At 38.8% G+C, this 21,777-nt stretch overlaps 3 protein-coding genes across 6 annotated transcripts in view; 2 read left to right on the forward strand and 1 right to left on the reverse strand.

Moving 5' to 3' along the window:
* Window positions 1–1,126: 1,126 nt before the first annotated feature.
* Window positions 1,127–3,084, forward strand: LOC128600424 (gap junction beta-3 protein-like). Its single transcript, XM_053612907.1, has 2 exons — window positions 1,127–1,227; window positions 1,725–3,084. The coding sequence occupies exon 2, from the start codon at window positions 1,858–1,860 to the stop codon at window positions 2,626–2,628; it is 771 nt and encodes a 256-aa protein (XP_053468882.1). The 5' UTR covers window positions 1,127–1,227; window positions 1,725–1,857; the 3' UTR covers window positions 2,629–3,084.
* A 2,140-nt stretch (window positions 3,085–5,224) lies between these two features.
* On the forward strand, window positions 5,225–15,483 carry tmem54b (transmembrane protein 54b). Of its 3 annotated transcripts, none has more exons than XM_053612582.1 (6): window positions 5,230–5,399; window positions 8,457–8,647; window positions 9,153–9,212; window positions 10,803–10,994; window positions 12,659–12,805; window positions 14,809–15,483. In XM_053612582.1, exons 1-6 carry the CDS (start codon window positions 5,387–5,389, stop codon window positions 15,022–15,024), a joined length of 819 nt encoding a protein of 272 aa, XP_053468557.1. In that variant the 5' UTR covers window positions 5,230–5,386; the 3' UTR covers window positions 15,025–15,483. The 3 variants fall into 3 exon arrangements, with proteins under 3 accessions (XP_053468559.1, XP_053468557.1, XP_053468558.1); XM_053612583.1 differs by having other exon boundaries at window positions 5,245–5,399; window positions 12,659–12,790; XM_053612584.1 differs by lacking the exon at window positions 12,659–12,805 and having other exon boundaries at window positions 5,225–5,399.
* Window positions 15,344–21,777, reverse strand: part of hpca (hippocalcin) — a 41,418-nt gene continuing 34,984 nt past the window's right edge. For both annotated transcript variants that reach the window (XM_053612585.1, XM_053612586.1), the window contains exons 4-5: window positions 17,846–17,951; window positions 15,344–17,752 (exon numbers count right to left, since the gene is read on the reverse strand). In XM_053612585.1, coding sequence (XP_053468560.1) covers window positions 17,655–17,752; window positions 17,846–17,951 — 204 coding nt within the window. In that variant the 3' untranslated portion in view covers window positions 15,344–17,654. The remainder of the gene's footprint in view (window positions 17,753–17,845; window positions 17,952–21,777) is intronic.

A 21,777-nucleotide genomic window follows, 5' to 3' on the forward strand; every position in this document is an offset into this window, starting at 1 on the left:
TTTTTAAAAAGCTCAATGGAAAACCCAACACCCATTATCAGATCATTTAGCAATAGGAGTTTTAAAAGAAACTCCCTGAAAAACAAACATTCTGATTAGTCAGCACATTTCTGCCTGTCTCATCCTATATTACTCATATGTAATTCAAAAATAATAGCACATTAGCTGTATGGCACATTGTATGCGTATTCAAGCTCAGACTTCTTGTTATAAAGGTTAATTTCTTGAGTAAATAAAGAAACCATATCTGTCAATCCAGTTCATGTTTGAGTCATAAGTACTTGAAGGAGGTTGGCTGGAGTGGCCAGGCACCAAAATAAAGATAAATATTCTTTCACAATTATGGACTCAGATAAGCTCCATGCCAGAACAGTCACACAGGATGTGATAATATCAATGATAAAGTTTTTCACTTGATACAAAACATTTTTTTGTTTCCAAGCTAATTCGTTGTGAAGTAGTGCATTTTATAAAAACATCTTGATGGCCTGAAAGGGATGCTGTCATGTACAGTAAAAGTCTGTAATAAGATTTATATTTATATAAATGTATATTATTATAGAATGTCTCCATCCATTTTTTGTACCGCTTATCTTACATAGGGATGCGGGGAAGGCTGGAGCCTATCCCAGGGAACTCAGGGAACAAGGCAGTGGACACCCTGGACGGGGTGCCAGTCCATCGCTGGGCAAAATTGCACACACATTCATACACTGTCAACAATCTGGAAATCAACCTACAATGCATGTCTTTGGACTGGGGAAGGAAACTGGAGCACCTGGAGGAAACCCCCGAAACACAAGGAGAAGATGCAAACATGCACAAAAGGGTGCAGGTCGGATTAGAACCCCAACCCTGGAAGTGCAAGACAAACATGCTAACCACACAGCCACCATGCCCCTGTTATCGAATGTATTAGATTGATAAATCCAACTGAATACAGTAAAGCTAATGCACAGCATTATTGTCTTTTTTTTTTTTACCCAAAACTGTATTATAGTGGATCTGTTATGTCGCTTTAAAAGTTTTCTCCCATATCAAGGCAATGTCAAGATAAAGTTTTAAAGTGCCGAAACCACACCTCTTTCTGAAACACCCGTGGACACACAAATTGCTAGTACTCAGTGTAAGAGAGAACACATGTTTGAGAGGGAGTTGGTGAGCTGGTGAGCAGGTCAAAAAGATCTAGTAATCAGACTTAAATCGGTGGATCAAACAACATTATAGGTATGACACCTTGGCTATTTTTATTGTCTGTATATTGTTTTATGCAAAATAAAATTGGGATTTCACACATTGGTATGTCATTTTCTTAGGTATTAAAAAGACAGCAGTGGTCTTGTAATGCGCAGCTTTCCAACCCTGGTCCTGGAGTACACGCTGTCCTTTACATTTGAGTGTTTTTTCTGCTCTTACAAACCTAATTCAACTCAGACTGTGCTGTTAATTAGCTGATTAGTTGAATTAGGTTTCTTAGAGGAAGAAAAACACTCAAATGTGTAGAAGAGAGTACTCTGGCACCAGCGTTGGAAACCTGTGATGTGATTAATGTTTGTATTCTAATAGTAGTGGACTTTAATAATAGTTTCCAGTAGGAACTGATATAGTTTACATATTCAGGTTAAAATATTGCTGATCATTGTTTAATCAAAACTGTTTGAAATTTTATTGAACTATTTTGTAACTGCGGTATGCAATAATGAGATTTTTTTTTTTTGTATTAGTTTATAAAGGTTTCCTATGACTGCTGTCAATCAGTTGTACCCTCAGAAGGTAACTTCTACAGCTTCATTGATTCCCTAAAGAACAGAATAATCTTGGACTGTCGCTTCTCGAAACTTTTCCAACCCACATAAGATGGATTGGAAAACTCTTGAATCCCTCCTCAGTGGGGTGAATAAATACTCCACAGGTTTTGGACGCATCTGGCTGTCTGTGGTGTTCGTGTTCCGCGTCATGGTGTTTGTGGTGGCTGCTGAGCGTGTGTGGGTCGATGACCAAAAGGATTTTGACTGCGACACCAAAAGACCTGGCTGCCCCAATGCCTGCTACAACTACTTCTTCCCCATTATACACACACGGCTCTGGGCCTTACAGCTCATCTTTGTCACCTGCCCTTCCTTCTTGGTTGTAATGCATGTGTGGTACCGTGAAGATCGTGAGCGCAAATACCGCCTCACGCATGGTGACGAGGCCAAGCTCTATGACAATCCTGGGCAGAAACATGGCGGTCTGTGGTGGACATATCTCATTAGCCTGTTTGTCAAGACGGGTGTAGAGGTGGGATTCCTCTACCTGTTGCACATGATCTACAACAACTTTGACATGCCTCGCAGCGTGGTGTGCGACGTCGAACCCTGCAGACAGGTGACATGCTACATAGCACGACCCACTGAGAAAAGGGTCTTCACGTACTTCATGGTAGGGGCCTCAGCTCTCTGCATAATACTGAACGTGGCAGAGATCTTCTACTTGATTGCCATGCACATTCTGCATCTCACTCACAAAGGGACCCACGTCACCAGACGCACGAGGTGTGCAGAGTCAGAATGTGATGAATGTAATATGCCAATGAATACGATAGACTACAAGTTAGCGTGTCCTGAGAAGGTAGAAAAGCAATCTTAAAAATGAAAGACTCAAGCAAAAGATATCATTTTAATACACAAAATTGTTATTTGAAGTTAAGTTGTTATTGATTTTTATGATTGTACTATTATATAACTGTTTTGGCCAAGTAAATATGCTAATGTTACTATACTAAAGTGAAAGTAATTAATTAGCATTTATTATGAACATCATTAGGTCAGAGACACCAGCTCGGCTGGTGGAAAATGTTTTTGTAATATCATCCCTAAAATCTGGAAGAGTGTTCCAGAAAATATTAGAGATACGGTTTTTTTAAGTGCAGATATAAATGTACTTATGTATCCAAATCTGTTCATAATTCTTGCATTTTTCTCTAATCTTTGAATCATATAGATTATTTTTCATGATTTGTAGTAATTATTATATATTTAAAGCTAATACATTAATACTAATTAGCATACATAATATGAGTGTAGAATAATTTGCTTGATCATTTATCAGGTAAAGCACTTTGGACACAAAATTAGAATGTATAAATGTATTATTATTATTATTATTATTATTATTATTATTATTAAATTGATTTATTGTAGTTATTGGTCTTCACTGTTTATAAGCTACCAGAAGACGATAGTGGACACTTTTTGTAATATGAATAAAACAATAAATCAAATAAGTAAACAATTTATCATTTACCCGTGTCTTTTTATGTATTACAGAGAAAAATGTCAAGTGCTTCTGTTAAAACATAAAACAGAGGGGGGCACCCTCTAACACTAAGTACACTGTATATTATTATTATTATTATTATTATTATTATTATTATTATTATTTTATTTTATTTATTTATTTTACAATTTTATTAAATTCTTTTAAAGAAACAGATTGTTTTCTCCACCATGTGATGAGCAGTGGATATATGCTTTTTCTTAGTATCCAAATATGTGCATTTGAGAGGGAAAGTACAGAAGGATCTGCAGGAAATCAAGTTCAAGATTTATCAGCCGTATCTAATCCGTGTACTCAGGTAGACTGATTATCTGGAGCAGTGGTGCTGGTTTAGGGTTCATTCAGTTTTTGCAGATGTACAGTCAAAATCTTTTCGTTAAGACTCAAATCGTCCTCCTCTTCCACCAAATTATTAGAATGAGTTTAACCTGGTGTTTAAACTGAGTTTAATTAAGCCATAACCCATCCATGCATCCATTTTCCATCTACCTCTTATCCTACACAGGGTCCCAGGGCACAAGGGGGGGACGCCCTAGATGGGGTGCCAACCCATCGTAAGGTGCGGTCTCACACACATCACACACTGTGGACAATTTGGAAATGCCAATCAGCCCACACCACATGTCTTTTGCACTGGGGGAGGAAACTGGAGTACCCAGAGGAAACACCCAAAGCACGGGGAGAACATGCAACACACAGGCCAGAGCTGGGATTAAAATCCCCAACCCTGGAGGTGCAAGGCAAAAGTGCTAAATGAACTGCAAGATTAAAAAACAGAACGATACGTTCTTAATGTGAGGGGTATGGTACGAAGTGCATAATTAAAGTGCACCTATTACGGTTTTTCAAATATTACCTTTCATGTAGTGTATTATAGAGCTGTTTGTGAATGTAAAAAGTTTCAAAAATCAAAGTGCACGACAAACAGAGTTATTGACTCCCAAAAGAAGAAACCGATTCTGAACAGCTGAAAGGAGTCTTTAGTCATTCCAGACTTACTTCCTGTACTAACCTACTTAGGTTTGTAACAAAAAGCCCCACCTCTGGTCTACATCGGCTGCTCGCTGACAGCAGTGGACCAATCACAACAGACTGGCACATGTGACCAATCAGAGCAGAGTATGCTCTCTGAAAGGAGAAGTTTAGAATAAATCCTTTAGTACGGACCATTGGACGAGTCGTTTTTGACACTGGGGAAAAGAAAGGTAATACTGCAAATTAAATTATGAGCACATTAAAGTGTTTTTTTTTTTGTTTGTTTGTTTTGTTTTTTTTTTACCTTGCATGCATGTAAATCTATTGCATGAGACCTCTAAAACAAAATTAGGCACGTTTCAAAACCATAATAGGTGTGCTTTAAAGAAATTTACAGAAGCATTCACATATCTAAATACATCTGTGTGAAGGCATGAAAATACAAGGCATGAAAATATAATAAATCATTTTTTAATATAAGTCTTTTTAAATGGTCGAACATTCATGCTTAAAATAACTGTGAATAATCAGATGTGGGAAAATCCTTAAATTATAGGTAGCTAACTGACTATATGAGATCACAGCAAATTAAGAGTTAGTCACACATTATTATCCTAATGCTGAAATTATCACACACTTTATTTTAGACAGAATGATGATAATAAACGTTAGGCGGCACAAACTTTTTTTTTTTTTTTTTGAAAACTTTAGGAGTCACTTAAATATTTTTGAACCTGAACCTGAGTGAATCATTGACTAAAAGATTCGAATCCTTTTAGTGTATCACTGAAATATATATATATTTTTTAAATCACAAATCACTAAAAATGAGTCATTTTCCAAATCAACAGTCAACAGAGCGAACATGCTAGTCTGACATGGAACAAAAAAAAAAGGCGTCTTCAGCGCATGCGCACTATTTATAGCCGCTGGAGTCTGCATGCCACTCAGCGTGTCTTTAGCTGCTGAATCGGTTCAGGTCTGGTGTGGAGCCTCACATGTGAAGCTTTGTGTACATTTCCGTCGTCGTGTGGGAGGTTTGTGTATAACTTTATTTATGATGATTTAACTGCCACTGAAGACTCAGGATAAAATGGATCATTCAGGTGAGCACTAAACATATACCCAAAATACTGATTACTGGCGCGGGATGTTCATCTTAACTCAAATGAAGTACTAGAGTCACTGTTCAAGGTAGTTTGATCAGTAATTTACTAAGGCCCAACAACAATTTAATAGTACATTCAAATGGGGGGGGGGGGGTATATTGTTATGGTTCTGGAGCAGATTTTGTAAACAAAAGCTGCTGCAAATCAGTTTGATAAACTTTATTCCCTTTATTGTGTGTTTAGATCTCTTCGAGATAAATGCTGCAGAACCTGCATCTGTGTTCTGATTCATTTGGTACACTTTGTAACTGTGTGCAAAGTTGTGTTGCAACCATTGCACTAAAACAAACACTTACAGCCTGCTCTCTCTTTTATTCTCCCAATGCACTTAATAATTACCTGCACCGGTCAAGTTTCTTCTAATATTCACTGGTCATCTAATATTCTGTTCCCAGAAATGAAATGAACATTTTCAGTTAAGGCTGAAGAGCACACTATGTTCACTGAGGGTGTGTAATGATTAATAGAGATGACATTTTTGATGCAGCAGTCTTTATCCTGACCTCACTGTGGGATCAATACTAGACTTGCTGTCCTGGTTTTTTCTGTGATTTTTTTTTTTTTTTTTTTTGGACGGAAAATAATCCACATGGTCTCACTTCTGTAGTTCAGGGCTTTAGCAGCTTACTGCCAGAACCGGTGGGAGATATTCTGCCTAATTTATGACGAGTATGAAGTGTGACGTCCTTAGAATGAACTTTCTCCTTATTGTGTTTTGAATTGCTGTGTCATCTGTTCTGCTCAACAAACCAGTTAAACTGCGTTCATTTTAACTTCCTATTGTAATAGTCCTTGTTAAAAACAATAAAGAATCAAGCCGTTCCGTTTTCTAGGGTTCTGGATTTGTGCTGTTTATTGGCAATTATCTATGTATTTAGCTGGCTATGCAGTAACTCAATAGTTTAGCTTGTTTCTAAACTTAAAACTGATCGTTAAAGCCCGTATTAAGTGTGTCTGCTGGTAGCTGTGACCTGCAGGTAATTCTATATATTTTAAACTGAAGTGGAATTGAATGAATTTGTCTTTCGTTTCTTTGAGTTTAAGTTGCTAGACTGGCTTACTCTCTAAAAAGAGAGAGTATAATAATTTTAAAACTACTGCTGGCTAAGAACAGATCGTTTTTGAGCACATGTGTATGAATATTAAAATCTTGATACTTTTCCCTTTACTGAGAAAAGAACTAAAAACTCTCGTAATGTACTGTATGTAACTGTGGTTTAATGAACCCTAGATAACCGCCAGAGGCAGTGAACGTTACCCGCATACCTTTTTCAACACTACTAGAAAGTGCCGTTAGACATAGTATTGGCAATAAATAATGCTGTCGTTACAGCCATCGCCATCTGACAAGGAACCCTATCTGTTATGCAGAACTTCTTGTAGAACCTCCGGTACATGGGTCCTTCACCCCTTGTAATTTGCTAGGGCTGGTGAGAATCATCTGCATAACCTATATGGAATGGTGTTTAGAGATGACTGATGCACTGGGGTTAAAGCAAATTATGACGTTAACTTTGTAGAACCTTGTAGTGCATGGTGATCTCCAGACAACAGTAGCACAGACTTTCTGCACCTTGCCAAACCTTTCCCCATGTTTCATGTCTTAATTGTGTGACTAGTGTCTGAGTGAAGAAGCTCTTTTCTGAGTTCATGTTGAGACCAAGCGCTGCCGTGTATGAGAGGAAGTTGGATATGTCCTGACAAGCCTGCTCCTTAGTGGGGGTGCATGGATACGAGTCGTCTGTAGAGTGGTATCCTAATGCTTCCAGTGACCAGGCTGCTTGCTTACATTTCGAAAACACCAATGGCCAAAGAGAGGCCTAAGAGTCGACCTTTTTGAATTGAAATGCCTGTCCGTATAGGGTAAACCTTTTTTTTTTTTTTTTAAGGCATCAGTGTTCTGGGGCAATGGAAACATTTAAAAGGACCAGTCATGGTTGCAAAGTATGAAATACATCTGATGACATTAGCATGCACAAAGGAAGGGTGTTTTTTTTTTTTTTTTTTTTTTTTTTTTTTAGGAACCAGTTCACCCTCTCAAATCTAGAAATGGACAGACTGCAATGCTTCTGTTGAACAAGGAAGTATTGTCAAGGTGTCCACCCTTACAATCACGTCTCCTATCAAAGAGAGCATGAACTTATTGGGTTATAGCAACAACACAATCCATAAGAGGGACAGGGGTGAGTCATGATGAAGGTTTTCATTCCAATCAAGCAGGAGCCACACCTGATTCCACATGTTTAATCAGTTCTTGGCTTTCAGTAGACTCAGGTGTGTCTTCTGCTTGATTAGAACGAAAACCTGCACCCATATCTGCCCTTTCTGGATATGATTGGACACCCTTGCATTAGAGAGCGGGCTCTTCTGGAGGATGTTAGTCGGCTTTTGAGGCTTCAGCTTATTGATTCCAGCCACGTCTGCCACCAAGTCAGTACTTCACCTAGAAAGGGACTCATTGCTTTCTTGGTTTTCTGGTATGTTTCAGTCATCACCATAAATGGGCTTTTGTGAGTAGTGAGCTGTTTCTAGGTTTGTGTTGGCAGTCAGTGAAGTGGATGGCCGATTCAGACACTGCATCCTTAAGATAGTCAATGCAGTGGCACTGAGCACATAACTGGTGTCTTTTGCTTCCAGGAAATTCAGACACTGTTTGCACACACACAAATTTTACTCCAGTATTCAACACTTTGATAAAACTAGACTGTCATGTCTGTCACTTTCAAAGATCTTTATACGAATAGTAACTTTGAATTTGAGTTATACAGTTGCACACTTTCCATGTTTTTATATATGGAATTCAGCAACTGCCATTGGACTTCATGGAGTTTTCAGTCAGCTGTTGTGTTTTTAACGAGGACCTCCGTTGAAATTCCTGTGTGCTAATCTTCCATGCATTACTGATGCAGAAGATGAAATTGAAAACGCTGCAGCGTTCTTTTAAACTTCTCAGTTTGTAGCCGTTAACAGCTTGTGCATGTGTTTCTGTCTCAGGAGTGTCCTTTACCCGTCCTCATGAGCCCATGTCTTTAATGAAGATGGGTCTGTGTATGGTGTTGGTGGGCCATGTGAATTTCCTGTTGGCGGCCCTGGTCCATGGCACAGTGTTGAGGCACATCACCCTCGACACTCAGACACTGGAGTACGCCATCTCCAACATTTTGGCTCTAACGGCTGGACTTGTGGTGAGACATGCCAGAGCAAACAAACACTTCCATCTTACCCACTGAGCACCAATAGACATCCTTAACTGGTCCTGTGTGGCCTGACTGAACTCAGGACCATACGACAACTTTATTGTCTGATCCTTGATTCGTTGATTCGTCCCCTGAATACACCTCCTTTCTGAATCCATTTTAAATTGAATGCCTTGTATATGATCACTGTCTTTTTTTCTTTTCTTTTCTATGTATTAAAACATTTCACTCTGGACAACATGTAAACATCCTTAACCTTTTAAGTCTTTTAAGCTAGGATTCTTCAAAATCTTTTAAAATCTTCATGCTCACTGGGTTTTGCATAACCACCACCATTTGACCATTATTGCTCCACAGGGGTGGAGGTAGACCTACCTTATAATCCATTTCACAGTTTCAACAGAATAAATCTGATCGGAATAGAAATTTTACAGCTACGATGCAGTTTCTTTATTCTTTATAGCCTTTATTTCTCTCCTTAATGTCTCCACAGGGAATCTTGGTTGGAATACTCACTATAGTCTTTTCCAAAAATGAGAAGAACCGAGTCCTGGTAAGCCTGAATAAAGGAATCTGTTAAGCTGTCTGATTGTTCAGTCCTCTTCAATCATAATGATGGTTTGTTCATAAAAACACTGACTTGCAGACATGTTTATCTTTTGGACACAGCTGTACTTCAAATTTGCATTTGTGTGCTTGTTTTATTTGTGCTGTTGCCCTCTTGTGGTGTTTGTACAAAGTCACTAATAGTCAGTAAAGTAACTTATTTTATTTTATTTATTTTAAATAGTAGTAATGAATTATGTACCACATCTGATACATAAAAATGAAGCTGGGTGTATGTAAATTTGGCGTGGGGCAGTATACATAAAATTGAGTATAGCAAAATGGTGGCTTAGCAGGTGAATGTAAACAAATTTGGGTTTTTTTTGTTTGTTTTTTTTTTTTAAATGTAGAGGCAATAAAATCTGCAGCATAGAACAGAGTTTGCAGAGAAAAAAGTAACTTTGTGTGTATTTTTTTTTTATATATATATATATATATATATATATATATATATATATATATATATATATATATATATATATATATATATATATATATATATATAAAAATATTATTTATTATACTGTATTATTTTTTTATTTTTGGATAAATACCACTGATTTCTTGTGTGCAGAATGTGATCTCCGTGACCTTGATTGTGGAATGGCTGCTGGTGATGGTTTCCCTGATTTGAGTATTTCAGAAGCTCCTGTACTAATTTTCATACCTAACAGTTGCTAGATTTTAGACCGAAGGGAGCAAAAAAAAACAAAAAAAAAAACCATCCAGTCAGTGGCAGTTCTGTGTGTGGAAACACTTTGTTAATGAGAGGTCAGAGGAGAAAGGCCTGTCTGATTCGAACTGACCGTAAGGCTACGACAACTCGAATAACCACGCTTTACAACTGTGGTGAGGAGAGTAGCTCACTGTTGGCGGTGAAAAGCCCAGATCAGCAGTTTCTGAAATATTCAAACCAGCCCATCTTGCGGGATGCAAGAAGGCATTTTACACTGCGGTGCTGGAATTTTATATATATATATATATATATATATATATATATATATATATATATATATATATATATATATATATATATAAAATATATATATATAATTATATTAGTGCGTGTTATGTCACACCCAAATGATGGTCAGATAATTTTTCGTCTAACAGAGGTTAATTGTTAAATTGTCCATTCAGAATGTGTTGATTGATTTTGTACAACATGACTGTCAATAGTTACAGCTGTAACATAAATGATAGAATAAATACGTTAATATAAACCTAATTTATTAATGCTATCATTACCTATAGTAACAGCTCATTCACACTATGTTGTCGCAAAATACCCGTCATCACATCATCAAAACATTAGAGTGCTTAAATTTTTCTACTAGTCCTTAATAATGAGAGATTCTAATAGTATTTTATAAATAAACTGTAAAGAGTGGAACAATGTTCTCTAATAACAGGATAAATCAATCTGTGTGGTACTAGTGTCTGAATATTAGGAAGTAATAAGTTTTGACTCTTTGGTGTGTAGCAGCAGAAAGCTGCCTCATTGAACTGTTTACCTTAATGCCTCTTGTTTGTTCAGACATGGTGGGTGTGCATGCTGAGTGCAGTAGGGGGCGTGCTGGCTGCTGCTACCGTCGTCGGGCTGCTCGTCGCTTTGGTTTGGACGTTCATTTATGGCACGAAAGGGCTTCTGCTCCACTGCAACTTACCTGATGACATGAGCTACTTCAGCATCACTTTCGAGTGTCCCTTTGACCCCACACGCATTTATGTGAGTCTCTGGTCAGACCGTAAACAGTCTGGCATTACAGTAGGTCACTATGGGAATATGTTCTATTATAAGTCATTAGTTTCTTTAAAAAAGGCAACCAACCAGAAATTACGTTGTGTTAGTAATCTCCCTCGTCCAATTCAGTTAAGTGAATAAATACATGATTATTCTTTACATAATATGGTGATAGTGGGTGTACATTGTGAACTAGTTTGGCTGAAGTAGATCCCTGGAGAAAGACCTTGGGGTGCACTGGGTAAGAAGTACTTCCATGGTGATGTACTTCATGTTCTGCGATTTTTATCTGCTTTACTGAGGCAAAGAAAATCAGAGAAATGGTCTTTAATCCATTAAACAAAATGGCATTACACAACTCCTAAATGCTTAGTTATGACACAGTTTTGACAGATGCTGGTTTTTGCTTTGTGACAACATTTATATGCATACACAGACTCCAGAATTATTAACACCCCTCATGGGGCAAAAACTATAAAGTATATGGGGTAAAATTATATACCATAAAGCAGGGGTCTCTTTTTGAGTGCGGGCTCCCTGAAGGGATAAAATAGTCTAGAGGGCTACTAGTTTGATATTCTCAAAAAAATATCATTAGTTATAAATATAAACACAATGGTGTGTTTTTTTTTTTTTTTTTTTTTTTTTTTTTTTTTAAATGAACATTATGTCAAAGGTCAAGTGAGCTGGGCAAAAGCAGTCAGTTTAGTAAATGTATAACACACTGACAAATCCTCTTAAATGTATTCATTTATCAGTATCTATCTGAAACGTGCACATTCTTAAAGTGTAAGCCAATTAAACATGGATCACCTACAAAACAGTTGAAGAGACTGCCAAATTCATTGCCAACAAAAATAATAAACCCAGCAGACATGCCAGATTATGGTTTTCTGTGTAGTTCCTTGCATAATTGGGATTGTCAAATTGTCAGCTTGTTGATGAAGAATTATTAGCTGATGATGTCCGTAACATGAATTTATGGCCCTGACTTTATTGATCTAATTTGCCCCCTAGTGGAATAACCGACTAGCTTTATTTTTCAATTCAATTATGATTTTACAATTTGAGATTATTATTTTCATTTATTTATTTATTTATTTTACTTGGCCAGATTGGAACCTTTTAACACTCCTGTGTTAACTCAATATCACTCCTTGCATGTGGTGTTCATTTTGTACATCATTTTCACAAAGGGTGCCAATATTTCTGGAATTGAATATAAATGAATGAATTGCATTTTTAACATTGCAGGTAAAATGCTGCTTATGTGATTCTGTATCATTCCTGGGGATCACTCATGTACCCACTGAAACCATGAAATCTCCCCCTCTTCTCTCCTTTCCCCCTTTCTCTTTCTTCTTCCTGCCTTCTCTTACAGGAAGTTTGATTGCAACAAATTGTGCGTGCTCTCACAGCAGCTCTTCTCCACAAGAACAGCACGGCTCTTGTTTCGAGAGCGTGTCTTTCATCACTGTGAAATGATGCTCTTCGCTTCTGTTCACTTCATATTGGCTAGCCCCATGCAAGCCGATTGCTAGCACTATGGCTGAAATTGTTGCTGGCGCACATTGGCCACTTCTTATCAAACGTTTCGATCATGTGTGGGCACGCACGCAGTAAGCAGCTCCCTCTCTCTGTGCTCTCAGGGTACCACGCTGATCCTGTGGGTGCCGCTGATCGTAATGAGTGTGGTGGAGTTTGTGGTCTCAGGGCGCTGCTGTGCCGTGTCCGTCTCTTTCATCCGCCGCAGAACAAGAATACACTGCGAGACCAGAGCGGTGTGTAACACTGTGGTACATGTGATTACTCGTACTGCGTGCACCTCACTCATCAGCCTCTATAGTTCCATAGCCTCCATACAACTTGTTTGTCTGTAACAATCTACACGGACAATTTTGCACCTTTTTCTTTGAGCTTCCCGTAATTTCATGATTTTACAAATGATTTTCAAACTTTTGAGTCAGAGCCTTTGGATTGAAAAAAGACGTACCTCGTTGCATATTCTGGCCCTAAAATATAATGACGATTTATTTTTTATTTATTTATTTATTTTTATGCGTTTGTGTCATGTTTGAAATAGCAGACAGGATTCCCTATTAATGTATTATATGAAGCTATAATCGTAGGCTCGGTAAACCGATTTGATCACAGAAACGTAGGTTTCAGGTGGAGATTATTGTGGCGATTAGAATATAACTTGCACTTAAATTTTGTCTGACAGCAAAGAGAACTTCATTTTGGAAATTACCAAATGAAGTGTGAACAGATACGATGCACGAATACAGAGGCTGAGAATTATTATTATAATTTTTTTTTAGAATTTTTTTGTTTGTTTATTATAGGATAAGGCTTTATGTAATCCTGAGGTATTTTAAACAATGTTGTTTGCATCATTGCATTGTAATCTAGATTTTGTGTCTTGAACCATCTTCACCACCACACGAATGCCCCACCCGATATGTTCTAGTGACGGTCCAGGGCCCTCATTAAGGAATAAATCATGTATGCTTATTTTTATGCATAGTTTTGCATACATTTTATTTATTTATATAAAATATAACGACGTAGACTGTGCGTATACCAGCATTACAGAATGAACTTGCGGTTACAATGCGTTGGATCAGGATAGCTTTATGAAGTCGTGTGTTTCATGGGGCTGGAATCACTGATTTACTGATGTCATCAATCACAGTTTTTATTAGTATATGTTTCATTACATTTTAATTAGTTTAATTGCATTACGTAGTTTGTGGTTTGGCTTACAGCTCAAAGACTAACCAAGTTAGCATGTTAATGAATGCAGCACAAATGTTCTTGAGTGGTTGGAGATTGGTGCCCACTGACACATCTTTAGGGACTGAACTGGTTTCTTAGCTGTGAGCTCTGAGTGGTTTATCAGGGATTGGAGCTTCTCACTTCAGAACCAATTACTTGTATCTGTTGGGATCCAAGTTGGCACACAAATGCAATATTTGTGCGTGCTTAAGACATTTAATTATAGAGTTTTTGGCTACAGACACATTTTCAGAGAGAAGCTGGGGTTCTAGAGAGTATTTCCCATCATGATTATGTTGGAATGCATCGTTGCTCTTGGCCCAACCTACTTGCAGTTCCCCTACACTGATGCACAACAGATGTGGAACAGCGATCATGGGTTTTCAAAATGTCACTGTGGCTAGTGACTGCCCTCAGAAAATTATGGTAATTGAACGGGTTTCCATAGTGTGAAATGGGGTTTTTTTTTTTTTTGTTGTTTTTTTTTTTTGTTAAATCACATTTGCTAACATTAATACAACAATTGTAAGGTTTAAAGACTCTCTACTATTTCTGCTTCAGAAAAGGTTCTTCTTTTTAGGGTATTCCTTGAAGAGACCTTTTACGTACCAAACGTGGTTAATTGTGTAAGGTGTGTCTATATATTTAATCAATCCGTGACGTGAACATGGTGACTGAGCAGTTGGGATTTATTAAGATTAATTACTTCCACTTGGGTGTACCACCTACCACTGTGAATTCCATAAATCTCAATTTAATGACCGTACAACAATTCAAAATTTAATGTGCAAGAACCAATGAACTATTCTCTGTGTGATCTTGATAAACGAGGCATCTGCTTTGACCCATCTAGCACACTGATATTTTTAAATAGTGATTTAAAAAAAAAACAACCCCACATGCAATCCTGTGTATGTGTCCCCATGTGTTTGAGGAAATTGGGCGTATACACAGCCAGTGAGGCATGAGTCATACTGCAGCACTACTGTAAGGCTGTGTGTATCTGTGTGTTTTCTTCCAGGTGGAGACCCTCAGAGCAGCTGTGCCCCCAGTGATCCCCTGCCATGTCCCACCACCCCGCTGTTGCCATAGAGACTGTGAGCTGGTGCGCCCCCCAGAACAGCATGAGCTGCTGCGAGCATCACGGCCCTACAGCTCCAGCCGCTCGGCCCAGAACAGAGCAGCCTCGTCTCAATTCAACAGAGCCTCACTCAACCGGGCCAGCTTCTGGATCTAGTTATAAGCCTGTGTATTACATTGATAACTCTGGTCCTTCTTGAACGGAGGTTAGGAAGGAAATAAAACTGGAGTGCACGCCTGCATGCAACTGGTGCATTCCGTTAGCGTTTACTGATTGTGTACCACGTCGGCTGGTTTAAATTAATTAAAAATGCTTCACTGGAAGGAAGTAAAATACAGGATGGAGAAACTTGGAGCCTGGTGTGCTGCCTGCCAGCCAAGTGTGATCCTGCTCGCTGTATCTGCTTGTGCCTGCAGTTAGAACAGATGTGAACTATGAGTACATTTATTTTCTTTAATTATAATGTTTTAAGGGGTTTTTTTTTTTTTTTCAAAATTAATTTAATGTGCAAAAAAACTAAAAAAAACCCTGACATGCTAAACAGATTAAAGTATTTATTTTAGGTGAATAAATTTTGCTCCTGATGTCTGTTTTAATAAACTTCTCATTAATGTGTGTGAGCTGTCTGTCCCATGAGAACACATCACCACATACTGTAAAATGATGTAACCCTATGACCTGGACCAATCAGCTATCAGAAGACATTAACACTGCTCAAACTCTTTTCTGTTTCTATGCAATTGGCATCATAGAAATCACCTCCAGACAAAGTTTTAAACACGTACATATATTTGTCATCAATTTCAGTAAAGAAGGAGGGGACAATCATGATGTCTTCACGTGAAGTTTTCATGCAACATAAAAGAGAAATTGCAATAAGGGTCCAGAAGCACGTACAGTCTCAGTACAAATTTGGAAGCAATGTCTTGGAAAGTTAGACAAAAAGCTGGGAGTGTAATGATACAAGAGCGACCGAAGCTCCATCACCATACACAAAAACGTAGGCGGCGGATTGAAACGTTGCCGAGGGGAGATGAAGTTTTCTCTCAGTTGTTGTGACACCAAATAGAGAGATGAAAGCAGTGATATTTTCATACACCCCTTCAATCAAGAGTGGAAATAAGCCCTTAGAGCTAGCGCTCACTGTGATAACCTCTCTTTTTTTTTTTGGATTAAGAAAAAATATCAAATTTTTTTTAAAGAGTGAGGTGTGATCATAAATCATTGCGCATTCTTTTCTGGCATTTTAAAATGACAATTTTAGGGAGTACTTGGTGTTTATATATATATATATATTGCAATAAAAAAAAATAAATCTTGCAGTTGCAGGTAGCTAAAAAATTGGAAGGAAAAACAAAAGTATCCGAGTTAGTAGCCTGGGCAAATTGAAATATCCGGCATGAATACAAAACTGTTGGCAACTTTATAAAGGATCGACTTTATGAGAATAGTTAGTTCAGTGTAGGTGTGAGTCAGATTATGGAACTGATTTGTGGATATTTTCAAATTTCAGGTTGGATGTCGTAATGAAATTGGACCTGTGACGTACAGGAGGTAGGGGGACTTGCCACTTAATCTGGGGCTCAAAAACACAGTATTACCTCAAAAACATACCTTATTTAACGACACGAAGTGATACTATAAAGTTAGTACACACACATGCACAGAAATCATGCGCACATCACGCTCACATTCACACACACACACACACACACACACACGGAGCGCCTCGAATCGCATGTGCTACAAGCGTCTGATTCCGAACACCATGGAACGTTTCCCCGGACGCAAATCACGACTTCAGAACGATAAAGATTCGGATCTGGGTTCAAACGGAACGGCAGATAGAATCTTATAATACTACGGTCATGAAATATTTCTTCCGAGTTTTGCGAATCCTTGATAATGACGCCACAAGGACCTCCTGCACACCTCGGATCAGCAGTTAAATTCAATCTTGCTTCAGCGTAAGATCACCAGTGGTTTACTGCTGCAGACCTGAAGACTACACCACACTGATGACTTCAGAGACATGAAAACAAGTTTCACAACGTGATAAAACACCACATGCGGGGCGAAAAGAAGAAAAAAAAAAGAACAAATAAATAACCTTGTTAGAAACAGTACGTATGTACAAAACCAAAGTACAAATCAAACAAAATGAAACGATGGGATCTAAAACCTTCTCGTACTATATGAATATTCATAAGCAAACAAATCCTACCATCAGTCCACTGCGTCTGCTGGAGGTTTTTTTTTTTTTTTTTTTTATGGATTTGGATACCTACGTGAGCTACATAATACTGTCTGAGTAAAATGGCATCTACACTAGCTTCCTAATATGTTTTATAAGTGTTTATACTGTGTATATGCATATATATACACACCTATATGAAAACAAAAAGGAAGGATAAAAAAATTCAAACAGGATAGCTAGACGTGAGGATGAGAGAGAGAGCTGAGGGCAGGGAGGAGTGTGTGTGAGTGCATGCACAATATCCAGGGAGTGGTCTTTCCCAAAACCAGGAGCCTGGAGTACGGTGTCTAAACACCGTGAGCCGAGCGCTCGATAGGTCTCAGAGACACGGACAGACGAAGCGCAGCAGACAGAAGACGTCTTTGCGGGTGTTGTCTTTGTTCTTCGGGTGTATGCGTGCCCCTTCTCAAAGAAACTAAAAGTAAAACTGATGTACTTTTTCTTTTCTCTTAAAACTCTTCCGTCTGGAACACAAATAACAATGAAAGACGAGAACCTTCATGCACAGAGCGGCTGTTTCTTAAAGGACTCAAAACTGCGAGGCACTGCTGGGGTCGCACTGCAGCAGCCGCACGATGGACGGATCGCTCTTGGCACCTTTTATGAACTCCTCCAGAGAGAGCTTACCTGCGTGGAGAGACCAAGAAGTGGAGAGTTTGAGGGGTAAAAATAAGTAAATAAATAAATAAAACCTTTCCCAAGCCCGGCTTCTTATCTCACCATCATTGTTCAAGTCCATTTGTCTGAAGATCTTATCAGTCCTCTTCTCTGGTGTGGACTCGTCCTCAGGCATCTTCATCACAGAGGACACCATCTTATAGATTGCCTGTGACATTATACATAAAGATAATAAACAGTGTTGCGAAGAGCAGTACCATCATTAGTAGTTGGTTTGCCATGTGCTAGTGTTTGTTTTACATTCTGTTCTTCACCCCATCCTGTCTTTGGCTTGTTGCCTGATTGTGTTCACTTGTTTTGTGTTAATTTGCCTTTTTATATCGTCTCTGTGTCACTGTTCTTTGCGAAGTCTTACCATGGTATTAATTACTTTATTTCTAAGCCTTTTCCCGAGTTTGCATCACCGTACTGTATTTCGTTGTATTTCCTAGTTTCTCTTTCCTCAGTTGCGTTTAATTGATTGGCTTGTATTATTGTGTTCTGACCTTTGCTACGGACTCTGATTAAATTTCTTGGATTTGTCCCAACGCACGTTTCTCTACGCATATTTCAAGTATACTATCTTAATTTCAAGTCTCATTCTGATTATGTCGGGTTTAGTCATTTGTTCGGTGCTCAAGCTTCACTTCATGTGCTCGCATTATTTCATTGCATTTACATTCCTATGTAGGCCAAAGTTATTCATCATAACTATCCACTTCTGCTTCTTTTTTTTTTTTGGTTTGTGAAGGTCAACTCATGCTTCTTCTGAGACACATGAAGCCAGCGACTTCATCTTCTATATACCAGAACTAACCCATGATTAGCTTGGCCTCATTTCTCTGCCAAATGCCATAAAATGTTATTAACATGGTGTATGCACCAAACAGTCTGTGTAAAGTGTAAGCGCCATTCGTCGCATGTACACATGAGAATTTGTAAAAAAAAAATAAACTTGAGTGCAAATACTGTGTGGAATACTGAGTAGTACATGTACATGGTTATGGTCATGCAAACATGTTTATTGGTGTGTGTTCAATTTAGTGACTCTAGCGGCAGATCACCTGAACATAATGACATTAGCCAATGACAAAAGCACAAATGTGTGTAAAGAGTGATTGTGTTTTGCTACATGATAACTTCCTTAAGAGCCATTTTCAGATAAAAATGTTTTTATTTGGAGACAGAACTAGAGAGATTCATTCATTTATCTTCAGTAAGCTCTTTATGGCCAGGGTCACTCTAGATCCAGAGCTTATACCAGGAACACTGGGTGTAAGGTGGGAATACAACTTGAATGGGACTCCAATCTGTTGCAGGACACCATGCACACACACATTCACACACACATTCACACCTAGGGACAATCTAGAGCCACCAATCCACCTAGTGGCAGTGGTGGCTCAGTGGTTAAAGGCTCTGGGTTACTGATCAGAAGGTCAGGCGTTCAAGCCCCAGCACTGCCAAGCTACTGTTGGGCCCTTGGGCAAGGGCCCAACCCTCAATTACTCAGTTGTATAAATGAGATAAATGTAAGTCAGTAAGAACGTCTGCCAAATGAGGTAAACGTACGTGCTTTGGAGGTGGAAGGAAACCAGAGAACTAGGAGTAAACCCACATGGACATACAGCAGCAACACTACCCACTGTGTCACCATGCCAGCCTCAAAGAGATCATTACAATGAAAATCTACTGCATGGACGGACTACATTACATGCTCAACGTTGCAGTGAAGACACTCAACGAATGGCATCAAATATTCTCATTTCATTCATTTGCAAGTGATCAGCGATGCCCAACATTTGGCTCTTAGTAAAATGCTTCCAAGATGAGACATCACGACTATTCACATTTTTAAAAAACTTCCCTCTTTTCCACCAATGTTTCCTAAGAATGGATTGAGAGTCTTGCTCCTAATTATACTGTATGCAAATAAGATCACGAGCAAAATGTGTGCGCTAATACCTGCGTGTTAATAACTGTTCATGGGTGGGACCTAACGCTTGTGCAGGTGCACATAATATTAAGCTTTATTCGGATTTATAAATGAAATGTGCAGTGAAGTAGTTTTATAAATGACCAACAGGACACAGAGGAATGCAGTCTTTCCCATTCCGAGGGCAGGGCCAGTTCTACTCCTGGTCACGGATGGCTGTGGCGTCTTCATGAATCAAACTCACGATCTCCACACTCTGTGTGGTGTTTTTATGACACAGTAGAGTGGAGTGCCTCTCCAACCCCTCTCCACATTAAAGCACTGCTCATGATAAAAAATGAAACAGCTCTGTAATCACGGCGCACCGGCCAACTGTAACAGCCATAAACCTACAGATAATCCTGACATTCTACAGGCAGGGATAAATCCCAGTTAAATTTAACCGTCTAATCCGTAAAGGAACAGCATAATAGCTGCTGCTGCTGCTGCCGCCACCATCCCCCACTACATATACATAAATCTCCTCACTGAGGTCACTTGGCTAGGGGGTTTTATTCACCACAGAGCACTGCCTGGTCTGACTGCCGCTAAGTACAAGCTGTGCACGTTGAGCACATACTAATAGCACTTCCCCTCTCTCAGGGCTGCAGGCAAAGGCTCCTGAACTCCCACTACAAATGAGAGTGCGAAATAACGAGTCGAAGCATTTCAGCTCTACACCTGAGTGCACGCGCAAAAGCAGACCCAGCACACAGAGTCAAAGATAATATACAGTTAGCTTTGCCTGACATCCTTTATTAGAATCATGCCAAGCCAGGCTGACTGCATGGAGTCTACATTTAGAAAGTCGAGTTTTCGATGGTGGTAGATTTAACCTAATGAACTACATGGCCTTATGACAGGCAACAATTAGTGAATCAGACCTGCCAATCTATTACACAAATCCATATAGACTAGAATATCTCATTATAAAACCCGTCATATACGTCAGGTGTGCCGCTGTGGAGATTAGTCGGGAGTACTAGGGGAAAAAACCACTGATGCAGACGCAGAAGAGATGCAGGAGATGGTACAGAAAGCAAGCTGAATGTACTTGCTTAATATTTCCGACTAGATGAAGCCAATTCTACAGTCAATTGCACAAGACTACACTGGAAATGGTCCCCTTTATTTGGGCTTTAATGAATCGTTAACACCCTGATAAGCATTTTGCATGAAGTGGAGAGGTATGTACAAGCCTGTTTTTTAATCCCAATCGTACCCAATTCCTTTGTTCCTGTTTTTGTTGTCTTTTGAAGCTAAGTAAAATTGAAATAAGGTACTTGCACTGTGGCAGACTGAATTCCTTTATGACCAGTACTGTGTGAAAGAGTGCTTTCAGAGCGGCAGGTTGTACATCACTGTCCAATCCCACTCCGCTAGTTTAGAGCCAGCCACTCTCAGTTTCAGAACCAATGTTTTCAACTGAGCTGCACACTTTTTCACACGAGTGTAATTATTTTGCATATTTATTTCACCGGTTTATTTACTTTCATCATTAACAGTGCAGCCTAAAAAAGCACTGCTGCTGGAAATTGAATTTGTAGCCTGTGTATGGCTGTAAATTTAAGGAGGTTTGGTGCGTTCTTTGCTCACAAATAAAGCAGCCTAAAAATAGATATGTCCTGAAACTATGGAAAAGATGACTAGCCGGCTATATAGAGTCGTGTGAAAAAATAAGTACACCCCATGGAAATTGTTGGAATTTTTCCGACATATTTGGACAAGTATACATTTGATCCCCTTTGAAACAGTGTCTATTAATAAAGGTGTAATTGTAGTAATTCTCACAATTTAAATTAACAAGAAAACAGATCTGTCATGTGGAAAAAGTAAGTACACCCCTACATTTATCACCCCTTGTAATCCATAAAATTAGAATCAGGTGTTCAAGATCGGGTGCCTGTGATTAAGATCTGCTTAGGGAGTGCAGATGGAACCTGTCTTATTTATATCCCTCTCATATCTAGTGTCTGGTGTTCCCTTTGCTATTGAGGTGTGTGGTGTCATCATGCCAAGA

This window comes from Ictalurus furcatus, chromosome 24 (assembly GCF_023375685.1).
Source record: "Ictalurus furcatus strain D&B chromosome 24, Billie_1.0, whole genome shotgun sequence".
Lineage (NCBI taxonomy): Eukaryota > Metazoa > Chordata > Actinopteri > Siluriformes > Ictaluridae > Ictalurus > Ictalurus furcatus.